This window comes from Geotrypetes seraphini, chromosome 9 (assembly GCF_902459505.1).
Source record: "Geotrypetes seraphini chromosome 9, aGeoSer1.1, whole genome shotgun sequence".
Classification (NCBI taxonomy): Eukaryota; Metazoa; Chordata; class Amphibia; order Gymnophiona; family Dermophiidae; genus Geotrypetes; species Geotrypetes seraphini.
This window is the reverse complement of record NC_047092.1, coordinates 52,310,874-52,323,448: the sequence shown is the minus strand read 5'-3', so window position 1 is coordinate 52,323,448 and position 12,575 is coordinate 52,310,874. Positions and strand designations below refer to the sequence as shown.

Here is a 12,575-nt window from a genome sequence, read left to right as displayed (position 1 = left end):
TACAGTATATATTGGGCTCAGTGGCGTACCAAGGGGGGGGGGTGGTCTACCCCGGGTGCAGCCCATAAGGGAGTGCTCCAATGATTCCTCCGAGGGCCGGCACCAGTGATGAGGAAAAAGCAAACATGTTAAACAAATACTTCTATGTTCACGAAAGAAAATCCTGGAGAAGGACTGAGATTGCCTGTCAAAGTTACATACAAGAATGGGGTAAATACTGCACCATTCACAGAAGAAAGTGTTTATGAACAACTTGAAAAATTGAAGGTGGACAAAGTAATGGGACCGGATAAGATCCATCCCAGGATATTGAGGGAACACAGAGAGGTTCTGGCCGGTCCTATTAAAGATTGGTTAAACAAATCTTTGGAGACAGGAGTGGTTCCTGGGGATTGGAGAAGAGCAGATGTGGTCCCTATTCACAAAAATGGTTGCAGAGATAAAACAGGAAACTACCAGTAAGCCTCACTTTGGTTATTGAAAAAATAATGAAATTCATAGAATTTAATAGGTCACAGGATCCGAGGCAACATGGTTTTACTAAAGGTAAATTGTGCCAAAAGAACCTGATTGAATTTTTTTTGATTGGGTGACCACAGAATTAGATCAAGGACAAATCCTGGATGTAATTTACTTAGATTTCAGCAAAGCCTTTGATATGGTTCCTCATAGGAGGCTCTTGAGCAAACTTGACGGGCTGATGTTAAATTGGCAACTAAACACAAATATACAGTGGTACTAAGCTAAGCAGTGTCACTGAATATCAGCTTTGATTGGCCGCCCAAAAAAATGGACCAATTAGGGGCGGGCCAGGGGGCATTGGTAGAGAGAAGTTGGGGCTTATGCAGACTCCAGTAATATTCCACCGGGGCCCACATAAAATGAATGGGAGGATATAGGACATACATGGGCTGTATTTAATAATAAAGATTTTTCCATAGACACAGAATGGGAAAAAGTCATTTTTAAGTATAGCCAATAGTGCCATCCATTGAACTGGTGGAGAAATGCAACCAAGAAATCAAGTGAGAATATTTGCAATATGGTAAAATGATCAACATTGTAACTTCACTACGGCTACCTATTTCATAGGTGTCATTTTTTGGCTACTGTACATACATTTTAATTATACTATCAACCTGACTGGATTGCGGCCCTCGAGGAGGGACTTTGACACTCCTGACCTAGTGGCTATTGGCAGTATTATACATTACCAAGCGAAGAACCTGGGTTCATGTTACCTAAGTTGGACACAGTGTTCAGAAGCTATTGCTGGGGGTGGGGAGATGAGGGCCCAGGATAGAATTTTATGATTAGAGCTGCTACCTCAGCACCCTGGGGTTGCGAGTTCAATCTCAGCCTACTCCTTGTAACTTTGGGCAAGTCACTTAATTGCCATTGCCCCAGGTTCCACAATTAAATTGTGAGCCAGCCAAGACAGATAATAATAATAGCTTTATTTATATCCCGTCAAACCTATTCAGTTCAAGACAGTATACAATAAAGTAGAAATACAGTAAGGATACCGCAGGTATCGATGCAAATGAAGATAGGGAAAATACCTAAGAATACCTGATTACAATTCAATTAATTGTAAACCATTAGCGGTGAATCTCTTCATGAATAGGCTGTTAATAAATCCCATTAAATCAGGCGTCTCAAAGTCCCTCCTTGAGGGCCGCAATCCAGTTGGGTTTTCAGGATTTCCCCAATGTCAAATTGGTAGCCCACATTGCTAACTCCACCCTTGAATAGCGTTTTCCTTAAAATTTAAATCTTTTATTTGCAATCTTAGGGCTCCTTTTACTAAGCTGCGATAGTGTTTTTAGCGCACGCAGGATTTTAGTGCATGCTAAACCCACGCTACGCGGCTAGAACTAACGCCAGCTCAATGCTGGCATTAAAGTCTAGTGTGTGGGGCAATTCAGCGCACACTAAGGGCTCCTTTTATCAAGGTGCGCTACGGGGGTTAGCGTGTCGGACATTTCATCACGCGCTAACCCCCACGGCAGACCAAAAAACTAACGCTTCGTCAGTGGAGGAGTTAGCTACTAGCACGGCAGGCGTTTGAACGCGTGGTATTTCACGCTTGATAAAAGGAGCCCTAAGCGCGCGCTAAAACCGCTATCGCAGCTTAGTAAAAGGAGCCCTTAGTTTAAACTTCAGTGAGCTCAGTGTGATCAAATTATTAATAAATTCTCAGAAATGCAAGTGAACTAATAAAAAATGGAAGATATAAAAAATGAGAGTTCAGCTTTTATTTTACCTATACTTCAGGTTGCTCTCCAACTTTCATCTTCCTCAATGAGCTAATACAATGCCTAGAATTTATAACTTTAATGAACCTGACAACTGGTTCTATGATTGAAAACAAAAATGAACCATTGTATCACAGAGATGAATGGAAAATCAATACGCTACCACTTTTAATTAGCATCAGAAGTCTATTTAAACAAATGTGAATAGATGAATAGTTCAAAAGCTCGGTGAAAAAAAATTGTATTTAGATTTGTTAACGCTGGATGTGAAACAATTCTAGGCAAAAGGAAAAGTACGTCCCTTAGGCAAGTTACAGTAGTAAATCAATCTGTCTATATAGTATACTTTGGATAATTATTTTTGAATTTTGTGCTGTGAAAAACCATGGGCTCCTGTAGTGTTGGATGTAATAAAGCTTTGCAAAACATTTTAGCTATCCCATGTGCATCCCATGCCAGCCCAAATTGCCATTGAAGATTAAAATACAGGCAACAAAAAAGGAGCAACCCCAAAGGAAAGAGAAATAAGGCTCAAACCTGTGAATTGAGCAATAGACAGAGAATGGGGACATGGCATACACTCAGTAGTAAAGGGTAGTGCTGCCCGATTCACGATTCGAATTGGTTCACCGATTCACTTCAGGTGAATCGATTTGAATCAATTTAAAATAAAATAAAAAAATCAGCTTCCTGATTCGGCTGACCCCCCCCTCGCCCCCTAAAGCAGGAGCGGCAGCGATGTTCTCGTTGGCTGGCCGCTGCCGCACCTGCTTTAGAGGGTGATGGGGGAGGGTCAGTCACGAAGTGCTGCTGTTCGGTTCCCCCCTTGGCATTTGGCTTCCCCGCACCCGTTTACCTTTGAAGAGCAGCCTGCACAGAAGATCGCGGTGTTAGCGATGTTTGCAAACAGCTTCAGAGCTGTTTCCTCTGCCGCAGTCCCGCCCCTCCTCTGACATCAGAGGAGGGGCGGGACTGCAGCAGAGGAAACAGCTCCGAAGCTGTTTGCAAACATCGCTAACACCATGATCTTCTGTGCAGGCTGCTCTTCCAAGGTAAATGGTGTGGGAAGGCCGGGGGGAAGCCGGACACCAGTGGGAGGCCAGGGGGAACTCGCAGGCCTTCCGGGGGGGGGGGGGGGGATATGAGCAGTCCTTCGGTGTGGGGGGTGGGACAGGCCTTCAGAGGGGGCAGGCAGACCTTCAAGGGGGGAGACAGGCAGGCCTTCAAGAGGGGGCAAGCCTTCAAGGGGGGAGACAGGCCTTCAAGGGGGGAAGACAGGCCTTCAAGGGATTTAGGGAGGGAAGGAACAGAAAGGGAGAGAAGTTGGAAACAAGAGAAGGTGTGGAGGGGGGATAGAGATACTGGATAGGAGGGTAGTTGAGAAAAGAAAGGGAGAGATGGTGGACCCTGGGGTGGTGGGGAAGGAGGGAGAGATGCTGGATGAAATGGTAGTTAAGAAAAGGTGGATCTGTGGAGGGAGATGAAAAAAAAGGAAAGATGCCAGAGGACAGAGATGGCAGGTGGATGATTAGTATGAAGAAAGAAGGAGACCCTGGCAAGCAAGTTATCAGAAGGCAACCAGAGCCTGGGACCAACAAGATTTGAATAATGACCAGACAACAAAAGGTAGGAAAAAGTTTATTTCTGTTTTGTGATTACAATTTGTCAGATTTGAAATGTGTATCCTGCCAGAGCTGGTGTTAGACCGCAAACGTGAGCTAGGATTTAACAGAGAGAGGAAAAGTCTTTTTTCTTTGTTGATTTTGTTCACGCCACAGCACCAGTGTGGTTAGGAGAAGGCAAAGGGGGTGAAGAGGCTATAAAATAATCCTACCAGGATGTTTGGAAAAAGCACCAATTGGGCAGGAAAATCGAATCGAATCGAAAAACCAATTCAATAGGCTGAATCGAATCGAATCGAAATTTTTTTTCCTGAATCGGGCAGCACTAGTAAAGGGAGTGCCAGGACTTTCCTCATGCCCTTGGCAATGACATACAAATAAATGTGAGAGAAAAACCAGTGAATGAAGAGAAACAAGTAAAATGTTTAGCCAGTATTCCCCTAATCAGTCTCAAGTAAAGTCTAGTTACTGGAACAAACAGATCAAATGAGTTTCTGTGAATAAAGAGACTATTGGAGGCAAATAAAAAACTATTTGGCCAATATACAGCCTGCTGTAGTCAGCGGGGGATCCTAGTCAGGGCTATCCAGACGTTAACCACACATTGGCCAATATTCAAGGGGTAAAGTTAAGATATCATTTTTGCTGTCCTAACTTTAGTCATTTACTTAACTGGATAGTCATATGAATATCATCACTAACTGGTTAAGTACTGGCTCCCCCCAAGCTCTGCAAATTAAAGAGTTATATGTATAAGTATTGTTTTCTTTTTCTGTTTTGTTGTTCATTGTCCATAATTCCAATAAACAGGTTTGAACTAAAAAAAAAAAATTAATATATTTCCAATGTAATTTACACTATAAATATAATTTCATTGAAACAAAATTTATATACTATGGCCCAAATTCTGTAACCAGCGCCTAAAGTTAGGCACCTATTTCGGAGGCGCCCAACTAGATAGGCGCCTATCTAAATTGAATAACAAGCTCAATTAAGCTTTTTAATCAGCACTGATTGAAACATAGGCGCCTATCAAGAAAGCGCGATTCAGGAACAAGGCACCTCTAAAAACTTAGGCGGCCTTCAAAAAAATAGGCGCTATGCATGTTAGGCGTGGGTGTGGCCACATGTTAGGCACCTTGTTACAGAATCACTGCTCTTAAGCATGCTTAAGTGCTCAACTAGGCAACTAACATTTAGTTGTCCCTAGAGTTGGCCTATTTATTGGGCGCCTCCAAAATAGGTGCCCAAATAGGTGTCACTCAGCGCAATTCATTAAACAGCACCCAATTTTACTTGAATCGCGCTAAACAGTGCCTAATTAGGCACCTAACTTTTCTTACTTTACTTTTTCTTAGGCACCTAAATTCTTATAGAATTTGACCTTATATCTTCCCCCCCTATATAACTATCTAGACTCTTCTATCTCTAACTTATGCTATAGGTGGAAAAAATAGCCTCAGTTCATTCACATTTTCAATTATAGGCTATACCACTTCCCCCATCATTTAGGGCTCCTTTTACGAAAGCGTGTTAGGGTCTTAACGCGCAGAATAGCATGCGCTAAATTGCTGCACGCGCTAGCCGCTACTGCCTCCTTTTGAGCAGGCGGTAGATTTTCAGCTAGCATGTGCTATAGCACACGCTAATCCGGTACATGCGCTAAAACGCTTAGTGCATCTTCTTAAAAGGAGCCCTTAGTTTTAACATTTTTTTAATTTTTTTAACTTTTATCTTTTTAGATTTTGAACTTAACCACTTTTTTCTTTCCTTCTTCTTCTTTCTAAAACACCTCAATATATAGTGACGCTTCACCGGCAGGAGAAAGCCGTGAAGCAGCCTGTTTAGCGTGCTGCAGCTGCCAACACTGGAGGAACGTTAGTTGTTAAGGTCATCTCGCTGGGAGGGTCGCATGGGAGGGAAAGATTGTGGGTCCCGGAGCGAGGATGCTGCCGTTTAGTGAGTGAGGAGAGGAGTGCTTGCACGGGTGGAGCTGTGCGCCGGGCCTCAGGTAAAGAAGGTATGCCACCCCCACCCAAAACAAAAACGTGCGTTTGTGAGGAGTGACAGGGAGGCGGGTAGGGAGAGAGCTTGCCTGCTTCTTCCAGCGGTTGGTGAGTGAGAGCGGGAGGAGGGGAGTGTCCAGAGTGATCCCTGCTGCCACGTTCTAAAATACAATCCGGCCACGGATCAGAAAACACGGCGGCAGGGATCACGAAACCCTAAGTGCGCATGCGTGCTTAGGGTTTTATTATATAGGATTTTTTTTTTTTTTTTATTAACTTATCAATCTGTTTTTAGGAGGGCTAATTTCAATACTCCTTGTAGCTAAATCATAGAATTGATGTGTCAGTCCTTTATAAATACACTCGTGAAGCTTCTTAATCCTTCTTGATCCTTCTTAATCTCTTATAAGGAAGCTGATGATACAAATCTTATAAAACATCATGAAGGTTGTCAGAAGATATAGTATATAGTCCTACAGGAAAGCACCGTCATCCGTATTCAAATATTCAAGTTTACAAATTCACATTCTATACTTTTATTTAGCTCATTTTTACTTCTTTTCTCCATTTTTAGCTAAGACCCCCAAGCTCCGCCCATGGGCTGTCCCATCACTAACCGGATAGTGCAGATTTTGAGCAGCACTGCCCAGGTAAGGCAACACTGTTCAGCTTTCAGTTAAGCATTCAGAAGCAATTTAACTGGGCAGGAGACTCTTCTGCCTAGTTATTTTGCCTCCACTGGGAGGCTGTTCCATGCATCCATATCCCTATCCATGAAAGTGTTTTCTCTACATACAGACAAAAGCACTTGAATGGTCCTGGGTGTCATCATTGACCATCAATAGAGAGAGAGATGCCAGACCCAGTCATGGAGAAAAATATGCTGGAGATGTGGGACATGCAGCCTCTAGCTGGAAAAACAGATGAGGTAAGCTTTCAGTGTCCTCAAGGTTTGGTGCTCTGAGCCAATGCTTCACCTGGTCCATGCTATGAGCCAGCCCTAATGGTACCTACCACATAAGTACTTTATAAAAAATATTGTGTGGCAAATGAACATGTAAATCACTCATGCTCAATAGCTAAAGTTATACGTGTTAAAAAGTTGATGGTTTAGGGCACGCATGGTGAACCCCCCCCCCTTTTCCCCCACATATTCAATGGTGGAATGTACAGTACAAGGGTGTGCTGAAAAGTTCTCAGCCCAACCAACCACAGTAGCTGAAAAGAGTGTTATCTTATTTTATTAAGTGCCAATTTTCAGAAACGAAATTCTCTGTTTTGACATTGTTTCAGGTCATGGATTGAACCATATCCACATCACCCTCTTCTTGGCTGGGCTGATAACTTTTCAGCACATCCTCGTATAAGCTCTTTAGGCAGAATATTTATGGTTTATTCTATTTCATATTTCGCTTCTCCTGCAATCATCGCAAGGCAGTGTACAATCTAAATTAGACATAGGAATGTCATTCTTTGACAGAAAAGGTAAAATAGAGAACAGACAAAAAGTAGACGCATCAGGAATGGCAGTATTGGTATAGACACATTCATGAGGTATGTCATTAACAATGACTGTCCAGAAGGTCCTAAAGTGTACTACTGTCTATCAGATGAGCAGGCTATACTAAGCAGCAGACATGGTACTGTTTCTGTAAGTCCATTATCCTATTCAGTTTTTCATAAGATAATATAAACTAGTAAATATACTCACTCAGGTTATGATTATCCTTCTTTTGCCTTTCTTTTGCCAGTGCACGTGTATCTGCTTCTAGTAAAGTAACACACCAAATGAATGACAAGTGATAATTCCACAATTCTTTATCTGGTTGCTATTCTAATGCCAATAATCCTTTTCATTTGATGTTTTTTATGCAACAGTGGGGAATGTTGGAATCTCTCATGTATATGAGAATGGTTTGAAAAAGTTTGGAAAAAAGGAAGTTAAAAAGTTAAAACAATGTGGTCTCCATCGAGGGCTATACACTTAGGGCTCCTTTTACAAAGGTGCGCTAGGGCCTTAAGGCGCGGAATAGCGTGCGCTAAATTGCCCCGCGCGCTAGCCGCTACCACCTCCTTTTGAGCAGGCGGTAGATTTTCAGCTAACGCGAGCTAATCCGGTGCATGCGTAAAAAACACTGGCGCACTTTCATAAAAGGAGCCCTTAGTCCGGCAAGATTCCAGGTGTTGTTTTTTTGTAAGCAATTTTTCTTACGATACAAAAAAACTGGAAACTCTTTTATTACATCAGAATTATTTTCTCACAGGTTGTTGAGGTTTTCTAGGACCCACTAGTTTCCTCCTCAGTCAAAATCAGGGCTGGCATTTGATACCATGAGACTTCATTCGCATTTACCATCTATTTCTATATTTCCCCAACATTCACATACAATACCTTGTCTGGCCATTGCAGTGAAGGTTCATGGGTTATGGACCATGCACCAAGACTTTTTCCAGAACCCTGCAATCATGAATAAAACCACTAGATGTCGCCCTTGTGCAATGAGCATGGCTCCCTCCCCACACTAAAGGCTGTGAGCACTGTCTTCAGAACATCCCCAAGGTTGACTAATCTAGAGAGCAGAAGGTTTGACTTGATTGATACTAAAACCAAGGACTATTTTGCTAGACAGTGAATGACACTTTCCAACACTGAGCACTCTAAGGGATTTATTTTTTTTTTTTTAAATGATAAGTCTTTAACTGGAAAGTACAGAAAATATGACCATGCCCCTGATACCCTCAAACCCCTCCCACTTTTAAACTGTTATGGCCAGAGTACAAGTAGCGAATTGGAAGGGTTTGATGAGAAAAACATCCAGCAGTCCCTTTATGCTACATTTTGAACGTTTTTCTTTTTTGAAAATCAACCTCTATCAACAAATCATATAGGACTATCAAAATGTAAATTACTGAATATTGCTTGAGAACTATTACCTGCAACTTCTTTTTTTAAGTTCAAGACAGGTGAACAGGAAACAGCAGTGACTCCCATATCAACATCGGACATTCCTTGGTTACTGGAATATATATCCAAAATGCTGTTTGATGATGGTACCTTGTAGAGATAAAGGGAAACATATTTTTTAAAGTCCATTCATTATTACGGTATATATCAAGTGCTTATATGTACTGAGAACCCTACTAGAAGAGTGTGTCTCTGAAGATCCACAGTATATCAATAAAGCATTCTTCACCATTCTGTTCCATGTTTCTGATGTCCAATTCTGGGATTGCTGGGCTCTCTTGGGCCCAATATTCAGAGAAATTTAAGCAGTCAAGATGCTCTCCTACTCACTTAAATCTCTTCCAGCCACCTAAGGGAGATTGTTCAGCATTACTTAACCAGAGCATACTGCTGAAAATCCCCTCAGACCACCCAACTATAAACTGGGCAGATCAGAGGTGGTGCTGGGGGAGTGGCACTGGGATGGCACTGGCCACTTCACTCCTGCCTCTTCGCCCTCTGCCCTCGAAGACCCCCCACTGGTCCAACAGATATGTAGGTAGGCTAGGGGAATCCACCTACACTTTAGATGGGTTGGGGGTAGTTGAGTCCTTGACACGGACAGGGAGGGGAGAGAAGGCATTGTTAGGAGTATGTTTTTTGTATGTTTTTAAAGAAGAGAAATTACTTAAGCAGACCTTGGCCTGATATTCAGCCAGGGCCTTTACCAGACGCCCAGATTTATCCGAACATGTCCTCCTTTTGAGGACATGTCTGGAGGGCCAGATTGCTTTTCAAATCCCGGCATTTTGTCCTGGTTTTGAAAAGTTTCTATCAAATCACCGTTGGGCTGGAGGGCATCCATGCACGCGCAGACGCCACGTGAACGCATGCATGTGACATCATCATGTTGCTTCTGTGCTGCGCGGATGCTCTCCTGCCTGATGAGAGCAGGCAGTGGGGGGTTGGGGCTAGGCAGGGTTTGGGGCGGGACTGGGGCATGACAGGGTAAAGATGAGTGGAACTGGGCGGGCCTGGGGGGCGGACCTAGGGGGTCTGAATTTTACAAACAGGAAATCTGGTAACCCTAGGACTGGTTGAATATCACCTAGGCCTGCATAAGCTCTGGATAGCTTAGCTGCCCAGAGTTATGCCCTGGTATTCAGTGCCAGTGCCTTGATGTGCCCCAGCACTGAATATCAGGGCATAATTTAGTAGGTGGCGATCAGCTCTTACAACAACACTGATCACCACGTCTGAATGTTGGGGGGGAGGGGATTCTTTTGACTATGCATATTGTAGCCAGCCTGTAGCCCTTGGCCGGGACTCTGCAGTGCCTCTAGTGGCCACCAACAACAGTACACTAGCGTGTGACTCAGACTGGAGCCACCCTGCAGGATTTACAAAGGAACTTAATCAAAACACAAACACATTTGTTTGTAAGGCAATAATGCAAAATTTACTGTAAAAATAAAGTTCAGAATGGTATAAAGTTCAAAGCAACAAACAAATGTTCAAAACTGGTAACAAGAAAAAAAGGCCAGAGGAAAATCCTGGCAGACTTCAGGATTCCTGTTCCTAATGAAACAGTTCTCTCTGTGATTCGCACTCTCACAGAGCAGCTTTACAATATAGCTTCCTTTTCTCTCAAGTCTGCTCCTCAGCAGTGCTTAGGTGAGTTCATAGCATTCAAAACAATTCCCAGAGATATGCCTTTTCACTCTCATCTTTAAGGCAAACACATCCAAAATAAAGCCTCCAGCCTAAAATTGTAGCAGGGCTGGGTAAAGAGGAGTCCACTAAGTTTGCTTTTCAAAAGCACACAGAACAACTTTCAAAATTCTCACCAGGTTGATAGCAAACTTCTCCCCACTTACTCTTAGCTTATCAAACAATTGTACAGTCCAGAAAAGTCTTTGAAAGTGACTAGGAGCAGGAAAAGAACCTAGCCACAAAATAAGAGTAAAAAAAAACCAAACTCACAGTGGTTCAGCTCAGGCTTGGAAACAGGAGCTGCCAATCCTCTTGGCTTTCCTTGCAGCTTTATCATATATCAACTGGCCCATGCTGCAAATGGTGGTGTGGACCCCAGCTTCTTTCACACCCATGTCTAAGGCATTGCCCTACTTAGGAAAAGCCTCTTGTCTTCCCTCTCACCTCCACCACCACCAAGAGCAAACTACTGACTTTTAATAGGGAGGAGCCACGCCCTGCTCTAACTGAGCCTGATCTCACCTGGGCTCCTCTCTGGCTCCCCCAGTGGGCATTAATGAAAACACAGGGACCAAGGCAGGCACGGAGCCTGACTGGTCACAATATCCACAGTGAGTATGCATGAGACAAATGTATATCCACTGCCTTTATTGTGTGCAAATCTATCTCATGCATATTCATTGTGAATACTTTGAAAACCAGACTGGATGGATGTATCTGAAGGACTATGTTGAGAACCTGTAGATGCAAGGAATGCACTATTTTGCTACTATTGCCTTTTGGTTGCCGTGGTTATTTCCTAGGTCTATAACAGCAAGAGATCTTTAGCAGGGCATGATTAAGGCCTAGACAAACTAGGCATGTGCCTAAAGCCGAAATGTTTAGGAAGTACTCTCTCAGATGTGCTAAAATTCAATAGTTCATGGTTTATTGATTTATATCCCGCTTTAAACAAAGCGGGTTCCAAAACGTATATACATAATATTATCACATCACATACAATTAACAACTCTAACAAACAAAACATTTTAGCAACTGCGCCTACAAATATATTAAAGCTTCAATTTTCATCTTACAGAAGAAATACTTTTTCAGTAATTTCTTAAAATTGTATAAATTTCCCTGCTCCTGGATGTATAGAGAGATCTCATTCTATGCCTATGGGCTTCTACATGAAAACATACCTGCCCTCGACACCTGTAAACACAAGTGCTTAACAGATGGAACAAACAAATTACCACGTTCCACAGAACGAAGATTTGGAACATATGGCAGAATACTATCCACCAGATAATCTAATTTCAGCAAGTATAATTTAATATCATATTCAGACCCATGTTCCCACTTGCTTAGTCTAATGATTTACAAGACAGAGTTTTGGCCTAGTAAATTAGCTGCTGGCAAAAAGAAGAGTGGAAGTACTATTGAGCGGACTTTTGAACCAGATAGATCTTCACGGTCTTCACTAAGATAAGTTCCCCCTTTAATAAGGATTATAGTAAAAGAGACTAATTGAATATTATTGTGCTTTTGACATTTGGGGGATTTTTGAAGTGATTTGATAACGCTTAGGGGCTCATAATAAAAAAATAAAAAAAAAAAGTCTAAAAAGTGGCCTAAATGGTACTTGGACGATCAAAAAGCCTGATCGTCTAAGTACCCATAATCAAAGCTGGTTTTAGACGTATCTAAAACCAGCTTAGGCTTTTCCCTTGCCTCTAAATGCACAGAGAGAAAAGAGGTGTTTTTAGAGGTGGGGAAAGGGCTGGGGGTAGGCGGGAGGTGGGCCGACCTACACCTAGGCATACAACAGGTATAACCAAAACTTTAGGCAGGTTGCCTAGTCGGCACTTATACGTTTTGACTTAGACCAAGTCAAAACAGGTATAAGTGCTGAAAAAGGGCCTCTCAGCTGATCGTGGCTGCTGCGATCAGCTCAGCGGCCCGGCAACCTACCCACCGCAACCATCGGGGCAGGAGAGATGCCTCATCTCCCCTGCCGCAATAGCAATATCACCAAGTGCCGCAAACG

The 12,575-nt window shown here is 42.8% G+C and overlaps 1 protein-coding gene across 2 annotated transcripts in view; it reads right to left on the bottom strand.

Annotated features, from left to right (window-relative positions):
* TFEC (transcription factor EC) overlaps window positions 1-12,575 on the bottom strand; it is a 53,319-nt gene that overhangs the window by 17,061 nt on the left and 23,683 nt on the right. Inside the window, exons 1-3 of one of the 2 annotated variants that reach the window (XM_033957573.1) lie at window positions 10,814-10,985; window positions 8,821-8,941; window positions 7,598-7,654 (exon numbers count right to left, since the gene is read on the bottom strand). In XM_033957573.1, coding sequence (XP_033813464.1) covers window positions 7,598-7,654; window positions 8,821-8,893 — 130 coding nt within the window. In that variant the 5' untranslated portion in view covers window positions 8,894-8,941; window positions 10,814-10,985. Of the gene's footprint in view, window positions 1-7,597; window positions 7,655-8,820; window positions 8,942-10,813; window positions 10,986-12,575 lie in introns of those variants that run through there. The other variant, XM_033957572.1, reaches the window with a different exon arrangement.